Consider the following 15,825-nt stretch of genomic DNA (forward strand, 5'->3'; position numbering starts at 1 on the left):
TTATCTTAATGGGCGCCTGGGTGGCTCAGTGGGTTAAGCCTCTGCCTTCGGCTCGGGTCATGATCCCAGAGTCCTGGGATCGAAGCCCGAATCCGGCTCTCTGCTCAGTGGGGAGGCTACTTCCCCCACCTCCAGCCTGCCTCTCTGCCTACTTATGATCTGTCAAATAAATAAATAAAATCTTTAAAAAAATAAAAAATAAACTTATCCTAAGGACTTAAGATGAACAGATTTTAGGAGTATCTCCTTCAACGTGTGCAAAAAAGGCAGTGAATACAACTTGACTTCAGTCTCTTTTTTCATTTCACTGTAAAATAAAAAAATAATCTGGAGGAACAGGTAAGAAAAAAATCTAAAGATTCTTCTTTAAAATATCTGCTCCTTCGGCAAAAGACTACAAATAGGTAAACTTTTTCCCCCTCCTTAAATGAATTCCTGCTTCTGTAAAGTGACTGGCCCTTTATTTCCTTCCTTTGTGGCTATCAAATGGTACCGGAAACCCTTGGAAGTTGTTTGCAGCTGTAGCTACTTCCTATTGCACTTTGTTCGGCCTCCTGTTCCAGCCACATAAAATGCCATTGGCTTTGAGAAGAAGAAGAAAAAAACAAAACAAAACAGTGGCTGTGTGCTACTGGACTAGAACACAGATGAGTACCCAGCTTACCTGCAAACCTGGGAGTCACAGAATTTCAAGTCTTTACCACACGTTAGGGATTACTACACATCAACTATACACATACACAGACATATATATGTACCTAATTTATATAAACAGCACCAAATCTATCTGTAGTCAAATAAATCTGTCTCATCCTGAATTTAAAATAATTCTACATTAAATAGTCCATCCTACATATAAGTAAATGAATGAAAAATAGGGCCCTGTATAAAGCTTTCCTCTACAAAGCACAAGCCGTCATCTGGTACATGGGGCCATGAATATCTTAACTCAGAATGAGGGAAAGGGAACAAAAACGGAGGAAGTAGTCAAGATTTGATACGTAAACATAATAGTCAATTGTGAGAGCTGGAATTTCAAGCTCTGAAGTACTTCTAACAGGACACGGCAGCATCAAAAGAAAAAAAAAGTGTGAAAATCTCAAAACTTGGAAATATTTTCTAATGAGAAATAGGCTTTTTTTTCCCCCACAGAGGAGATCTCATAATCTGTCATCAACTTGCTAAATCTTACCTGAGACTTTGACCGTGATAACAAATATCCTAACTACTATTCTTTGAAGAATAATTTTAATAACACAGAGAAGAAAAACACAGATTCTGTTTGTAAGTATTCACTGCTTAGCAATGGGAAAGATTCTCAAGTTTTACTTGATCAAATAGTCTACCCTGAGAAACAAATCAACAACTTAACTAGTCCAACTAGTCAATACATCAACGTATCAGGAGCCAGAAAACTACCTCAACTGGTTTTTGTTCGGCTTGCAAGCTAAGAATGGCTTCTACCATTCTTAAAGGGTTGGGGGAAGAAAAAGAACCCACAAGAAGAATATATTGAGACACATGAAAAATACATGAAACTCTAATTTCAATGTCCATAAATAAAGTTTTATTGGAACCCAGCCGTGCCCATTCATTTCCATTCTGTCTAAGGTTGCTTTCACTCAGTGACAGACTGGATGGTCCACAAAGCCTAAAATATTTACTCCCTCGCCCTTTACAGAAAAAGTTTAACATCCCCTGCAATACATGGTTAATGAAACTAAGTTTAAACATCTAGTGTTATTTAGAAACTTCATGCCTTTCAGTCTAAAAATATTACAGAAGTAAGATCAGCCTCAAAACCAACCATTATGTCATGCAGGAATTCCTCAATACAAAGAACAGAGAAGGTACAGAAAAACTGGCTCCAAAGCACATTTACATCCCAAACCCCAGGCCACAGCAAGTGAACGAGTGAACATGGGAGGGACTGTGCTTCCAAAAGCAGCAGTTAGGGGAGATTTGCCTTTCTGGTGTCAACCCCCAGGTGTCTTTACCTCTCTGAAGTCATGGGATGATGTGTGAAATGGGAAAAACACAAATGGGAAAGGCAGCCAACTCTTAGTACTGTTTGCACTCTCTGGCCGTCTCACAGGGCTCCTTCTCAAGAAGTACGTGAGGCTCCCTATAACCTCTAAAGCACAAGGCACCTAACACATAATGAGCTACACTCATCACTGGCCCCTCTGACTTCTAACGAAAGTTTTGTCCCGGCTTGATCTAAAAGTGAGGTCAAGGGATGGTGGCAGGGTGGAAGAGGGGTCCAGGAAAGATCAGAGAACAGCACAGAAGGGGGCAAAAGAAGGGAAGCCACGGTTTGCTGGTTTCTCTTTGGCGGTCTTTTTCAAGCTCAAAGCTAAAAGGCAACAGGCATGAGAGAGCCTGATGGAAATCAGCCCAAAGAGAGAGAAGCAGCAGGACTTACAAGATTCAAACTGTGGTTTGTGCTCCAGATCCAATAATGAGATGAGATCAACCTCCAGATGACCTGAGATTTTAGCTCTACAGAATTGATAAAGGAAACGCTAAGAAAATAGCCGAAAGCCTCAAACTCTTTTTTTAAACCATTTAAAATTCCAAACAGATCCAACACCTATCAAAGAGCCTAAACCCTTTTATTATGCACATGTAGACACACAGTAATTACATAAGCTCACATGCATATATTAAAAAATAATGCCTCTAGTTTTACTTAACAAACTTTTCTGATGCATTTATTTTTAACCATAAAAATTGTTCTCAGTTTATTTGTTCCCAACAGGAAGACGCACATCAGCAGATAAGAAGATCTAAAACACATATTTACTAGACAGCGTAAAACCACTGGATCAGCAAAATGGGTGTTGAAATTGATGTGGATATGCACATATATTCCTGTAACAATGTGGCAAAGTCCATCCATAAATAAAACCACTTTCCTAAAGCGTAGCATCACCTACTACAGATAAGAGAAAACCCAAGATGAGTATCACTATGTGTCTTATGCTGGTACCTGTTTAGAAAAAGGAGAAAAAAATTATAGGACTTCTTGCTTGTATAGAAGGGAAAGAAACTGCAAACACTAGTTTCCTCTAGATGTTTCAAAATGTAGATTTTATCATTCAAGTATGATGAGGCCAAAAAGTCAAGAGACCACGGTCACTGAAGAGGTCATCTGTTACAATTCCCAGAGAAGGGACACACCAGGCCACACCATACCACAGGGCGGGCACCCAGGGACCCACCACATGGGCCAGGAGGAAGAAGGAAGGAGGAGAAAGCGTGGGCAAGAGATTCTGTTGCGGGTTCTACAAAATAAACAAAGCGGCACCAGCAGGTCAACAGGCTGGTTTCAATTATTTCAGTGGGCTCTGGAGCAGAGAGGGCTGCCTGGAACCTGAGCCTGGGAGATGAAGGCAGGTGGAGAGAAAGGGCTCGGGTGCATAGTAGCTCTGTGAAGAAGTGATTCCAAGCAGGGCTCTGGATGGGCTACTGTGCATATGGAAAGTGGATCCTCTGCTTTCTCTCAAGCTGGCTAGTCCGTGAGGGAGTCTCTGCCCAGGTCAGGGGGGCCCTAGACACAAGAACATCAAAGATATAGAAAATATGACATAGTTAACATACTAATAAAGGAAACAGGATGTCTACGGAATTTAAAAGGAACAAAAATTTTCACTGGATTTTTTTGGGTACCTTCTGAATTTTGTACTCTGAATGCATTACCCATTTCTAACCAGTAATTTAGGAAGTAGGTTATACACACACAGGCATGCATGCAAGCACGGACACTCAAACACACATCTGCTTTCCATTCTTAGTAAACAGAACACAGAGAGAATGACTGGTACCAGCCAGAACTTGAGAATCACCATTCTGGGCATTAGATACAATACTGTGATGCAATTTTGTGGACCGAAGTGTACAGTGATCTGTATCTCTACAAACTCTAGAAACATACCCCAAATGTTGCTAAGTTTCTGCTTAAGATAAATCTAGAAACTCAATTTTCACTCCTTAAAACACACACACACACACACACACACACACACACACGGCTAAGAAGACTCCTACTACTTATTACACGAGATTTAATTTAAAGGTACAGACATATTTATGGCAGTTCTAAAGTAAGTAAGCCGTCCCCCCCCCATTAAAAAGCAATAGTTGAACTTCCACTTCCAGCCAGGGGATCAGATTTACCCTCCACCAGGAAATATACAAACAAAACAGACAAAATAAATGAAGTAAAGGTTTATGGGAACACCAGGTATCAAACAAAGACAGAGATGAGAAACAAACAAGGCAAGACCTACAAACATTCCAGCTTACAGCCTCAAGACAGTTTCTAGACGACTGTCCACGCCCAGGTGAAAGGGGCGAGAAATGGAGGTACAGATCCGCAGGAAGACTTATTCTCAAATGTTCCCAGTAGCTCTATTTGTAGCAGCCATAAAGTGCAAGAACACACATGCCCATCAACAGGTGACTGGGTAAATTATAGTGTGTCTCTGCAAAGGATATTCAGCAATAAAAAGAAACGTACTTTTGGTACTCACTCCCACATGCATGAATCTCAAATATGCTAAATCCAAGACACTTTACCAAGAAAAAAAGAGTATACATTCTCTGAGTCTATTTACCTAAAGCTTTAGGAAATGCACACTCATACACAGTGACCCAAAGCAGATGAGCGGTTGCATGGGGATGGGGGCAAGGTTGGGGCGAGGGTTATAGAAAGATACAAGGAGGCCAGGGAATCTTCTGGAAGAGTCAGACGCATTCACTGCTTGCGTGTGGGAATGGTTTCATAGTTGTATTGCTATGCCAAAACTTATCGAATGGATGACTTTAAATGTGTGTCAGTTAGACTTCAGTGTAACTTTTTTTTTTTTTTAAGATTTTCTTTTTATTTATTTGACAGACAGAGGTCACAAGTAGGCAGAGAGGCAGGCAGAGAGAGAGGAAGGGAAGCAGACTCCCCGCTGATCAGAGAGCCAGATGTGGGGCTCGATCCCAGGACCCTGGGATCATGACCTGGGCCGAAGGCAGAGGCTTTAACCCACTGAGCCACCCAGGTGCCCTCAGTGTAACTTTTTAAAAATAAGAGCACTTCTTGCTTCGTATCCAAAACTTGAAAATACCAAATAAACAGATGAGAGACTATAACTCTGGTCTTTTCTAAAGCACGCCCATGCACAAAAGTAACACTTCAAAATTATGTGCCGATTATGAAAGTAGCCTTTCACTCCTCAGAAGTAAAATTGTTAACAATGAATATAAAGACATTTTGCTCTTGCTCGGGTGGTTTCAGTTTCCTGAGGCTACTCGTAAATCATGAAACCTGTGAGGTGCACACTAGTTCCTTTTGTTCAGGACCCCCTTCTTCACTGTCCTTGACACAAGAAGCCGTGAGGGGTCTGCAGGAGCTAGGGCTGCCGAGGCTCAGACAATCTAACATTCTCTGCTCTTGTCTGTCTCCCACAAGCAACGGCAGGATTTATGTTAAAAGAAGCAAATTTAACAAAGACTCTTGAAGACAGAGAACTGATTGTTGCCAGAGGAAAGGTGGGGGTCAATTTGGGGTGGGGGGTGGGAGTGAATTTACCCTGAAATTGGACATATTCAAACAAAACATGTTACATAAATTCATGGTGTCAAAGAAGTGTGTGTGTCAGCAAAGGAAAACAGAGCAAGTCTCTTCTGCTTATTCATCCTGGGAAAGAAAAGCTCTGCCCTCCTACTTAACGTAAGAACCATCCGAGATGGGACGCCTGGGTGGCTCAGTTGGTTAAGCCGCTGCCTTCGGCTCAGGTCATGATCTCAGGGTCCTGGGATGGAGTCCCGAATCGGGCTCTCTGCTCAGCAGGGAGCCTGCTTCTCTCTCTGCCTCTGCCTGCTTGTGCTTTCTCTCTCTCACTCTCTGACAAATAAATAAATATATAAAGTCTTTAAATTAAAAAAAAAGAACCATCTGAGATGCAGAAGACAGTTCCTGGTATCATAATCAAGCGCGCGCACACACACACACACACAAAAACAACCAACAACTTCAGAAGATTAAAAAAAAATTCAAAAATGTTCATTCAAACGTGCTGTTTGAACCTAAAATTCAGAGTATCAAATCCAGTCCTAGGAAGGGTTTTTGTTTTGTTTTGTTTTGCTTTTCAAAAAAATATTTGTCCTACTCTGACAAAAGGAGAAAAAAAGCACTGCGGACACATTCCCTTCCTCTCCAAAACGAGTTGGTGAGGTCATCTGATTCAGATGTTATCAAAAGTTCCGAAGAATTACAGCCACATTCTTGAAAATAGGTCATTATTTATAAAAATAGCATAAATACTGGGATGCCTGGGTGGCCCAGTTGGTTAAGCATCTGCTTTTGGCTCAGGTCATGACCCCCGGGTCCTGGGATTGAGTCCTGCATTGGGCTCTCTGCTCACCAGGGTGTCTGCTTCTCCCTCTGCCTAGGGTTCCCCCTGTTGGTGCTCTCTCATTCTAACAAATAAATAAATAAAATCTTAAAAGAAATTTAAAAAAAAAACAAAAAACCACACCATACATATTGTCTTTGAGCTGTTCTGGTTTGGAAGGTTTTCCAGCACACGCAGCCACTCTCCCACACACTGCTCTAACTTCATCGCGTGGCTGCTAGTCATTATCACCATCAAAGTGCCCCCCACCAGGACAAGCACCCGTACCTCTTCTCCACCACCCACTTCCCCACCTTCAAAACCAGTGCAGTAACCTGTTCGGGGGGCCTCATCCTCCTAACTACACTCACCCCATCACTCTGTTTCTCACCTCCTCCGGAGGTGTCTATCTGAGCTTGGGGCCATGCTATCCCGTACCCCACAGGTTCCCCTTTGCCATTTCACTCACGCAGATGAACTTTCAAAGCATCTCTTAAGGTTCTGTATACAGAAGAGAGGCTCAGGAAGGACTCGATGGAAAAACAAATGACTTGAATGACAATGAGTTTAGGCTTTCTCTAGTCTGTTGCACATTCTGATATATCACCAGGGTCCTAAACTGATGTTTACCACTAAGGAGCAAGTAGATTCCATCAAGTGTGTTTGTTAAACTTTTTCTTTTTATTCCATCAAGTGTGTTTATCCTGGATCAACCTACCAAAACCTTGATTATCTTATGCACAGTGAACACGGCAAATGTAGCCCATGCAAATGGAAGGGGCGGAGACCTCTCTCCCATGAATGATTCTGAGTGGTCTGCACTGTGTGTAGACGTTCCTCAACAGGCGTGCAAAAGCTCATCACTAATCACAAGACAGAAGGACCTGGAAGCAGTTTTCCCCACGATCCCAGAGGTGAGAGCCTCACTGCCGCCCAGATCTCTGGATTTCCAGCCCAGTGATTTTCTCACTCAGCCATTAATTATTTAGGAACATGATTTAGGGTCTCCAGGTGGTGTTATGGTCGGTAAATCAGGGGAACTTCATTCTAGTAGACTCTTTCATCAGCTTCCACAATCTGGCCTCCAATAATACCGATCTACCCATTAAAAACAGGTCTGCTCTGAACGTTTTGAGCAAGATGTATACTTTAAAGCACTGCAGTTTGGGCCCCGAGGATCAGGCTCAAAGTTTCTGCTGAGTTGGGAGAACAGAATCATCTGGAGACAGGCCTTGCAAAGTTAGATTTAACCTTCAGTAATGTCCGAGCTAAAATACAATTACTTCCTGATCTTTAGAGACTTTACTCAACTTGTGAAATGGTTAGACTCTTTTACTAACCATGCAGTTTGTAATATATTTCACAACAAAAACATCCTTGTGTTCTAACTATAGTTATTCCCCACTATTATCTATCTTCAACTCATAAAGAAATAGTCTCCTTGTAATCCTCAATTTGCTCCTGCCGTGCCGACAGCGGGATGCACAGCTTTCCACCCACGGGCTCCGGAGCAAGCCGTGGACTCCTGGAAGGGGTCTATTCTCCCTGAAGATCAAGAAGTCTCTGCAGACAGCCCGCCTAAGAGCTGTCAGGAATGAGAGCCGTAAGAGGAAGCCGCAATGCCACATTAATCACATTTCCGCGAGACACACCCGCAGAGCAGTGGAGTGGTCATTTCGGAGGCCCGGAGAGAAGCAAGGTTTCGAAGCAGCTCTAACCGACACCAGCAATTTCAGCGTCTTTCTTCTTCTCCTTAATTACACACTGTGCCCAGACCCAGAGTCCTGGCTCAGAGATTCACAAAGACATTTACTGCTCGTTTGTTTGCCTGTCTCTGCCCAGAGGACTCACCCTAATCTAAGAGAGAGAGAAGACAAAAAGGAAAGCATTTTAAAGTCGAATTCATGGAACAACTGTAAAATCAGGGGTAGTTCTATTCCTGAATCATCACCTCAAAGGTTTAACTTCTAGATTTCTTGTCTCCCAGTTTGACTCCAAAATCCTGTGAAATTTTTATAAACTTATCTTTTTTCTTTGATGTTTCATAGTGCCTTCTAATTTTTTGGCTTCATTTTCTTTCATTTTACTTCACCAAAACGAAGCTGAACTTGGTTACCACTTGTGCGGTGAAAACCAGTCCGCAACTAGGCCACTTCAACAAGCCTCTGGTGAATCATTTACAGATGTGACTGCCAGTCTCCACGTCTCCCCGTCCCTGTATAATCTCTTATTCCAGCCCTCCTCCCAGCGCTTCCAAACAACTCTCAGATCCCCCTTCTCTCTTCTGTAATTAAACTCGTAGACGGCTCAATTATTCTTTTCAATTTATTTTTCGGTCTTCATTCTGTTTCATCACGGTAAGTGTACTCTTTAATCCCTGTCACCTGTTTCACACATTCCCCACCCCCCCACACACACCCGCCTGCCCTCGAGGAACCATCCGTTTGTTCTCTATAATTAAAAGTCTGTTTTTTGGTTTATCTCTCTCTGGCTCTTTTTTTTCCTTGCTTATTTGTTTTTTTCCCCTTAAGTTCCTCATACAAGATAGTACAGTATTTGTCTTTATCTGTCAGACTTACTATATATACTATATATACTCTCTAGCTCCATCCATGTTGTTGTTGCATATGGCAAGATTTCATTTTTTTTAACAGTTGAATAATATTCCTGTGTGTGTGTGTGTGTGTGTGTACATAACACTTCTTCATCTGCTTGCCTATGGATGAACAACTGAGTGGATTCTGTTGTTCGGCTATTGTAAATAATGCTGCTGTAAACATTGGGATGCAGGTTTCCCTCTGAATTAGTGTTTTGTATTTTTTGGGTAACACCCAGTAGTGCAATCGCTGGGTCATAGGACAGTTCTATTTTTTTAACTTTTATTTTTAAAGATTTTATTTTCAGAAAGAGAAAAAGAGCACACAAGTGGGTTTTGGGGCGGGGGCGGGGGCAAGTAGAGGGTGAGGCAGGCTCCCTGCTGAGCAAGGAAGCCTGAGCAACACTGATCCCAGGACTCTGGAATCATGACCTGAGTGGAAGGCAGATGCCCAACTGACTGAGCCACCCAGGTGTCCCTGTTTTTTTTTTCTTTTTTTTTCTCGTTTTTTAACTTTCTGAGGAAACCTCCATACTGTTTTCTAGAGTGGCTGCACAGTTTGCATTCCCACCAACAGTGCAGGAGGCTTCCTTTTTCTCCACATCCCCGCCAACACCTGTTGTTTCCTGTTTAGCCAATCTGACAGGTGTGAGGTGAGGTCTCATTGTAGTTTTGAACTGTATCTCCCTCATGAGGAGTGAGGTTGACCATCTATCTTCTCACGGATCTGTTGGCCATCTGGATGTCTTCTTTGGAGAAATGTCTGTTCATGTCTTCTGCTCATTTTTAAACTGGATTACTTGTTTTGGGGATTTTGGATACTAGCCCTTTATCAGCTATGTGATTCGTAGAGATCTTCTCCTATTCTTTAGGTTGCCTTTTCGTTTGGTTTCCTTTGCTGTGCAAATGCTGTCTATTTGATGCAGTCCCAACAGATTAGTTTTGCTTTTATTTCCCTTGCCTGGGAGACATATCTAGAAAAAAGCTGCTATGGCCAATGTCAAAGAGGTTACTGCCTGTGTTCTCCTCTAGGACTTTTATGGTTTCAGGTCTCACATTTAGGTCTTTCATCCATTTTGAATGTATTTTTTGTCTGTGCTATAAGCAAGTAGTCCAGTTTCATTCTTCTGTGTGTGGCTGTCCAGTTTCCTGACCCCAATTTTTGAAGAGACTGTCTTTTCTTCACTGGGTGTTCTTTCCTGCTTTGTCAAAGATTAATTGATCATACAGTTGTAGGTTTATCTCTAGGTTTTCTACTCTGCTCCACTGATGCATGTGTCTGTTTTTGCACCAGTACCATACTGCTTTGATGACTACAGCTTTGTAATAGAACTGAAGTCTGAAATTGTGATGCCTCCAGCTTTCCTTCTCTTTTTCAAGACTGCTTTTCTTATTCAGGATCATCTATGTTTCCATACAAATTTTAGGATTGTCTGTACTACCTCTATGATAAATGCTGTTGGTACTTTGAAAGGGACTGCATTAAATGTGCAGACTGGTTTGGGTAAATAGACATTTTAACAGTATTTGTTCTTCCCATTCATGATCATAGGATATCTTTCTATTTCTTTGTGTCATCTTCAATTTCTTTCATTAGTTTTTTATAGTTTTCAGAGTATAGGTCTTTTATCTCTTTGATTAGGTTTATCCCTAGGTATCCTATTATTTTGAATGCCATTGTAAACAGGATTGTTTTCTTATTTTTTTTCTTTTTCCTGCTTCCTTACTGGTGTATAGAAATGCAACAGATTTCTATACATTGATTTTGTACCTTGTGACTTTGCTAAATTCATTTACTAGTTCTAGCAGTTTTCTGGTGGAATCTTTAGGTTTTTCTGTATATGTCATCAGCAAATATGAGAGTTTTACTTTCTGGTACCCATCTAGATGCCTTGTATTATTCTTTTTTGTTATCTGATTGCTGTGGCTAGGACTTTTAATACTATGCCGAGTAGACATGGTGAGGGTGGACATCCCTGTCTTGTTCCTGACCTTAGTAGAGGAAAAGCTCTTACTTTTTCACCATTAAGAATGATATAAGCTTTCATATAAGGCCTTTATTATGTTAAGGGATGTTCCCTCAAAACTTTGTTGTTGTTGTTGTTTTTAACTTTGTTTTTTGGTTTTTTGTTTGTTTGTTTAACTTTGTTTTTAACTTTGCAGGTTTTTTATTATGAACGGATGTTGTACTTTGTCAGCTCAATCATTCTTAAATCATTTAAATGTTTTTAGAAAGAGTGTGCATGCATAGTGGGGAGGGGCAAAAAGAGAATCTCAAGCAGATTCTCGATAAATCTTGCTCTTAAGTTTACTTTCAACAATCAGGATGGACTCTATGAATGACAAGAGGTTTTAAAAAAATCAATATTTTAACTTTTTTTTTTTTTTTAAAGAGAAAAAACATGCACACTGATTTCTACCCAGTATCTTTGTACAGCAGCTTTGGTACAGAGATACTAACCTCAAGCCTCTTTCTATCTCAAGAATTCCTTGAAGAGTTGCCAAGAGTTCAACAAAGAACATTACAAAGAAAAAGGGGGCGGGGGGGCAGCAAAGACTGGTAAGGAAGTAGAGAATACCTCCTTAATTCTGATTTTTGTATATTACTTCCTTAATGTATGAAATAGACAACCCAGTAACTAAACACGCCAACTCCCTTAGAATTATGAAAAAGACAGAATTAGCAAAGACATGACCGGGGAATGTACACATGCATTTCAGTCAATCTCCCTCTTCAGAATTTTCTGTTAACCAGATTCTACTGAAAAGTACCACATCACTGAAATATCCCTATGTTCATAGGCCAGTGATCTATCTGATAAGTTTTTTTTCCTACAAATAAACTGTCCTCTCAATGTCATATGGCGATTCTGCCTTAACTGTGATCAAGAAATCAAAGAGTATGATACAAATGGTTGTTACATGGAAGCTATGTGTTGGGGCGGGTGTGTGTGTGTGAGAGAGAGAGAGAGAGAGAAAGAGAGAAATGAAGCAAGACTGGAGGAAAAAAAATCAGAGGTGCTGTCAAATGTAAAAGAACAAAGATTAAAAGTTGATAAGGATTTTGGAAGAGGATTTTGGAGTCGAGGAACTATCCACTTACAAGCAGGCGGGAAACAACCTGGGGAAATAAGGAAAACTTGATGCGTCAGTTCAAGAAAGTAACTGCTCCCAATTTGAAAACTGTTTAATCTTGATCCCCTCTAGGCTGTAGAGTCATTTTTATGAAAAAATGCTAAAACCACACAGAAAAATACTATGAATTGTGAAATAAATTCCTTTGATAATTCTTCATAAAATGCAGACTTCAGAAAATTAGAATACTTAGCAGCAGTAGAATTTGCAGGAAGTTTAAGACATACCACTAACTTAGGAGCTATTATTAAAACACTGTATTTGTTTTTTTCCCCTTAAGTAAAATTCTACTAATGAGCAAAGCGATAAAGTAAGCTCTATAAAGACAACTTCAAAGGGGATAAAGAAAAACATTTGGACTTAATTCTCATCTGGAAATAAAGCCTTGTTCTGAATAACTCAAGAGGGAAATGATTTATCAAAATAAAGAAACGTGGTAAATTTAGAAAATTCTTAACTTCCCCGTATCAAGAAGTGTAAGCATGAACATTTCACACAATACCATTACCACATACCTGTTTTAGGATGTATTGAAAAAAATCCTTGTGGATTTCCACTCGTTATTTTGTACATCAGCTTGTCATTAGAGCTAGAATCTGGATCAAATGCCTCTATTTGCACCACAGATACATCCTTGGGAGAATTTTCTATTACTTCTGGATAATAAACAGGCTCTGACGTCTGTGGTGCGTTGTCATTGACATCCTCAACCTCTATGTAGATCTCGATAAACGAAGAGAGAGGCACGACACCCCGATCCGCTGCATAGACCGTGAGCCAGTAGTGGGAGGTGGACTCCCGGTCCAGTCGCTCTGAAGTCTCTATGACACCTGTGAAGAAAGACGACGACACGTCAACAACAATGGACCCAGGGTCAACCCAAATAACAACTTTCATTTCTCAAGGGCTTATGTGTCGCTTACAGCTGAGAGACCTTGGACAAGTTGCCTAACATCACTGTGCCTCTGTTTCTTCCTAGAAGATGGAACGCATGTTTACAGGTTGATTAAATGAGTGAATAGACATATTAACAATCAGAAGAGCGCTTGGCACATAGTATCAGCTGTAAAAGTGTTCGTCGTTATTAGTGTTAGGGGTCAGGCACTATGCAGAACACTCTATGAAGAATGTGTCATTTAAGTCTCGAGAAAAGCAGTGAGATGGGCACTAAGAGATCAGCTAATGGCCCAACACTCTGTGCTTCCGAAGATGAAATTTGCAAGTTTTCCTGGAGGTCCATCAGGGACCTCTAAATCAAAAAGCCGTGTCCCAGATCAGAGTCCCCATGGCCTAGCAGCCCCTGCTTCCCACACTGCATTCCCATGGCCACCGCCAGAGTTGAGATACGGAGGCTGCAGCGATGCTGCTCCACACATGGCAGTCCGGTCTACACACCCTGCAGAGCACAGCCCCTCCAAGTCCAGAATAAAGGTCTGCTCAAGTCTCTTGTGCACAGAATGAAACCGTTTAATCCGCTTAGGCTAATGGCAAGACAACCAGTGTGCTAAATAAAGTGTCCCAGGACAAAGTAAGATCCCCAAGGGCAGAGGTCACATCCTTCTTGAGTACCAGGACAGCACCTGACCCAGGGCCAATAATATTAAATGAACAAACACGAACAGATGCCTGAACTGAAGTTGGTACAGAAAGTCCCTCCACTGCGACCCAAACTACAACACATTTCCTACTAAATTAACCAGTAAAAGGTGAATTACGGGATTACGAAGAAGCGGGTTAACATGTCTGTCATGTTCTGGCCCAGCCACTAAAACCAGTCAAAAGCTTACTTCATCCCAGGATTAACCACTTCCCAGGGTGATGATAAAATGAAAATATCCATTACTCTTAGGCAAATCCCACCTTTTTATTCAATTTATCCTGTTATCCTGTCCTTTGGCTTTCCCAAAATATGTCACTGTATTTTTTTCCTTGTGCTTTAATCATTCTGAATGAATGCTACTTTTGGGGTTTCAACACTATGGTCCAGGTTGGACTTTGGAAATCCTACAACTCTAGCATTACAGGTTTCCCACTTAATGCAAAATAGTACAGGAAAAAGAACAAACGTCAATTTAATCTGCACTGAGAAATGAAACAGTATTTATCTCAACCAAACATAAATCTGTATTTGTTACTTTTTGATCACTGCATAAATGTAAATCTTTGCTTATGTGAAGTAATTAAAATCTCAAAAACTCATTTGTTTTGAATGTCACATCATTATAGCGAACATTTCCCAAAGGTTTATAAGTTATAAATACCAAACTTAACTAAATATTAAAATATGAAATAAATGATCATGAAATGAGTACTGCTATTCAGAAAGCATACTAGTTGCAACTGTTTCATTAAGTCTTATTAGCAAATGCCCAAAATGGATCTGTAATACTCCTAGAAATAATGAACAAAGCCTCTCAACTCTTAAATAAAAAGCAGCTAACTGGTTTCCCTGTGCAACAGAGGTAATGGTCAGAAAAGCTCAACATGTTTTCCTTTTTGTCTGTACCAAACATAGTCTATGCATACCCAATCTGTTCACTGAATTAGTAAAGTTCTACTTGTCTTTAGCCTGAAAGAACAGCGTCCTTAGTGACCAAGGAAAAATAATCTCCAATTTCTCCTTTCATTGGCCCCATCAATGGATACACAGAAGTCAGGGAATAACAGAACGCTCTCTCTATTAGGATTGCATATTAATAAATGAGTGTGCGTATGTTCCTCTGTGTTCTGCCATTAAAATGGAACATAATTCATTTGACAGGAGAAGTGTTAGCAAACCTCAGGAAGACAGCTACATGGTGCTGTATTCACTTCTTTCTGGTTCTAATACTCAAATCATTCATGCTGCTACTGACTTTTTAAAATTGTGTCGCACTAAATGTGATCTGTAGGCATTTAATGACAATGATCACTACAGAAACAAGTCTGCTCAGTGCTTACTATGTGCCAGGCCCTATGATAATGGTCCCACACATACTACCTTATTTAGCCGTTATAGCCAACCTGACTACACATGTGGCCTTATTATATCGATACCACAGATGAAAACCTCAGATTAAGAGATGAGGACCTTTCCCAGTCATAATAAATGTCAGAGCCAGAGTTCAAACTCCACGAATCTCTAACGTCAGTGCCATCAGTCTGTGGTAGTTTGACAAAGTGTAATAAACAAAATTTAATGTGAAAACTCTAAAAAGACAAGAGTGAAACCTCTTATTCATTTGTTTACACATCAGGATTCAGAAGAACTCTACTAAATGTCCATTTGCATATAATAGTTTTCTCCAGTTTCAAGGTAGAAGAAAAAAAAGAAAAAATATATTTGCATTTTATAAATAAGTATATAATATAAAATGCAAATACAAGGTTTAAATCACAGACAAAAGTAGGTATTTCTTTTCCATCAGGTTCTGCTTCAAGTCTCGTCTGTGGGCACCCAGACTGTAGTGTTCCAAGACGCCTTCTGCTGTGAGCTCCCCTTCTCCCCCTAGAGGACCAATGATCCCCTTCTTTGCATGACCTCCTAGCCACCATTAGGAGAGGGAAGTTTCCAAGTCTCAGGTAACTTCCAGATATTACTAAACATTAAAAGTTAGAGAGAAGGGGGCCTGGGTGGCTCAGTCAGTGAAGCATCTGCCTTCTCCTCAGGTCATGATCCCGGGGTCCTGGGATCGAGCCCTGCACCAGGCTCCCTGCTCAGCTGGG

At 40.8% G+C, this 15,825-nt stretch overlaps 1 protein-coding gene across 4 annotated transcripts in view; it reads right to left on the reverse strand.

The window, feature by feature from the left end:
* Window positions 1–15,825, reverse strand: part of FAT1 (FAT atypical cadherin 1) — a 125,769-nt gene that overhangs the window by 58,299 nt on the left and 51,645 nt on the right. For all 4 annotated transcript variants that reach the window (XM_032329214.1, XM_032329212.1, XM_032329213.1 and 1 more), the window contains exon 3: window positions 12,636–12,950. In XM_032329214.1, coding sequence (XP_032185105.1) covers window positions 12,636–12,950 — 315 coding nt within the window. The remainder of the gene's footprint in view (window positions 1–12,635; window positions 12,951–15,825) is intronic.

Source organism: Mustela erminea, chromosome 21 (assembly GCF_009829155.1).
Source record: "Mustela erminea isolate mMusErm1 chromosome 21, mMusErm1.Pri, whole genome shotgun sequence".
Classification (NCBI taxonomy): Eukaryota; Metazoa; Chordata; class Mammalia; order Carnivora; family Mustelidae; genus Mustela; species Mustela erminea.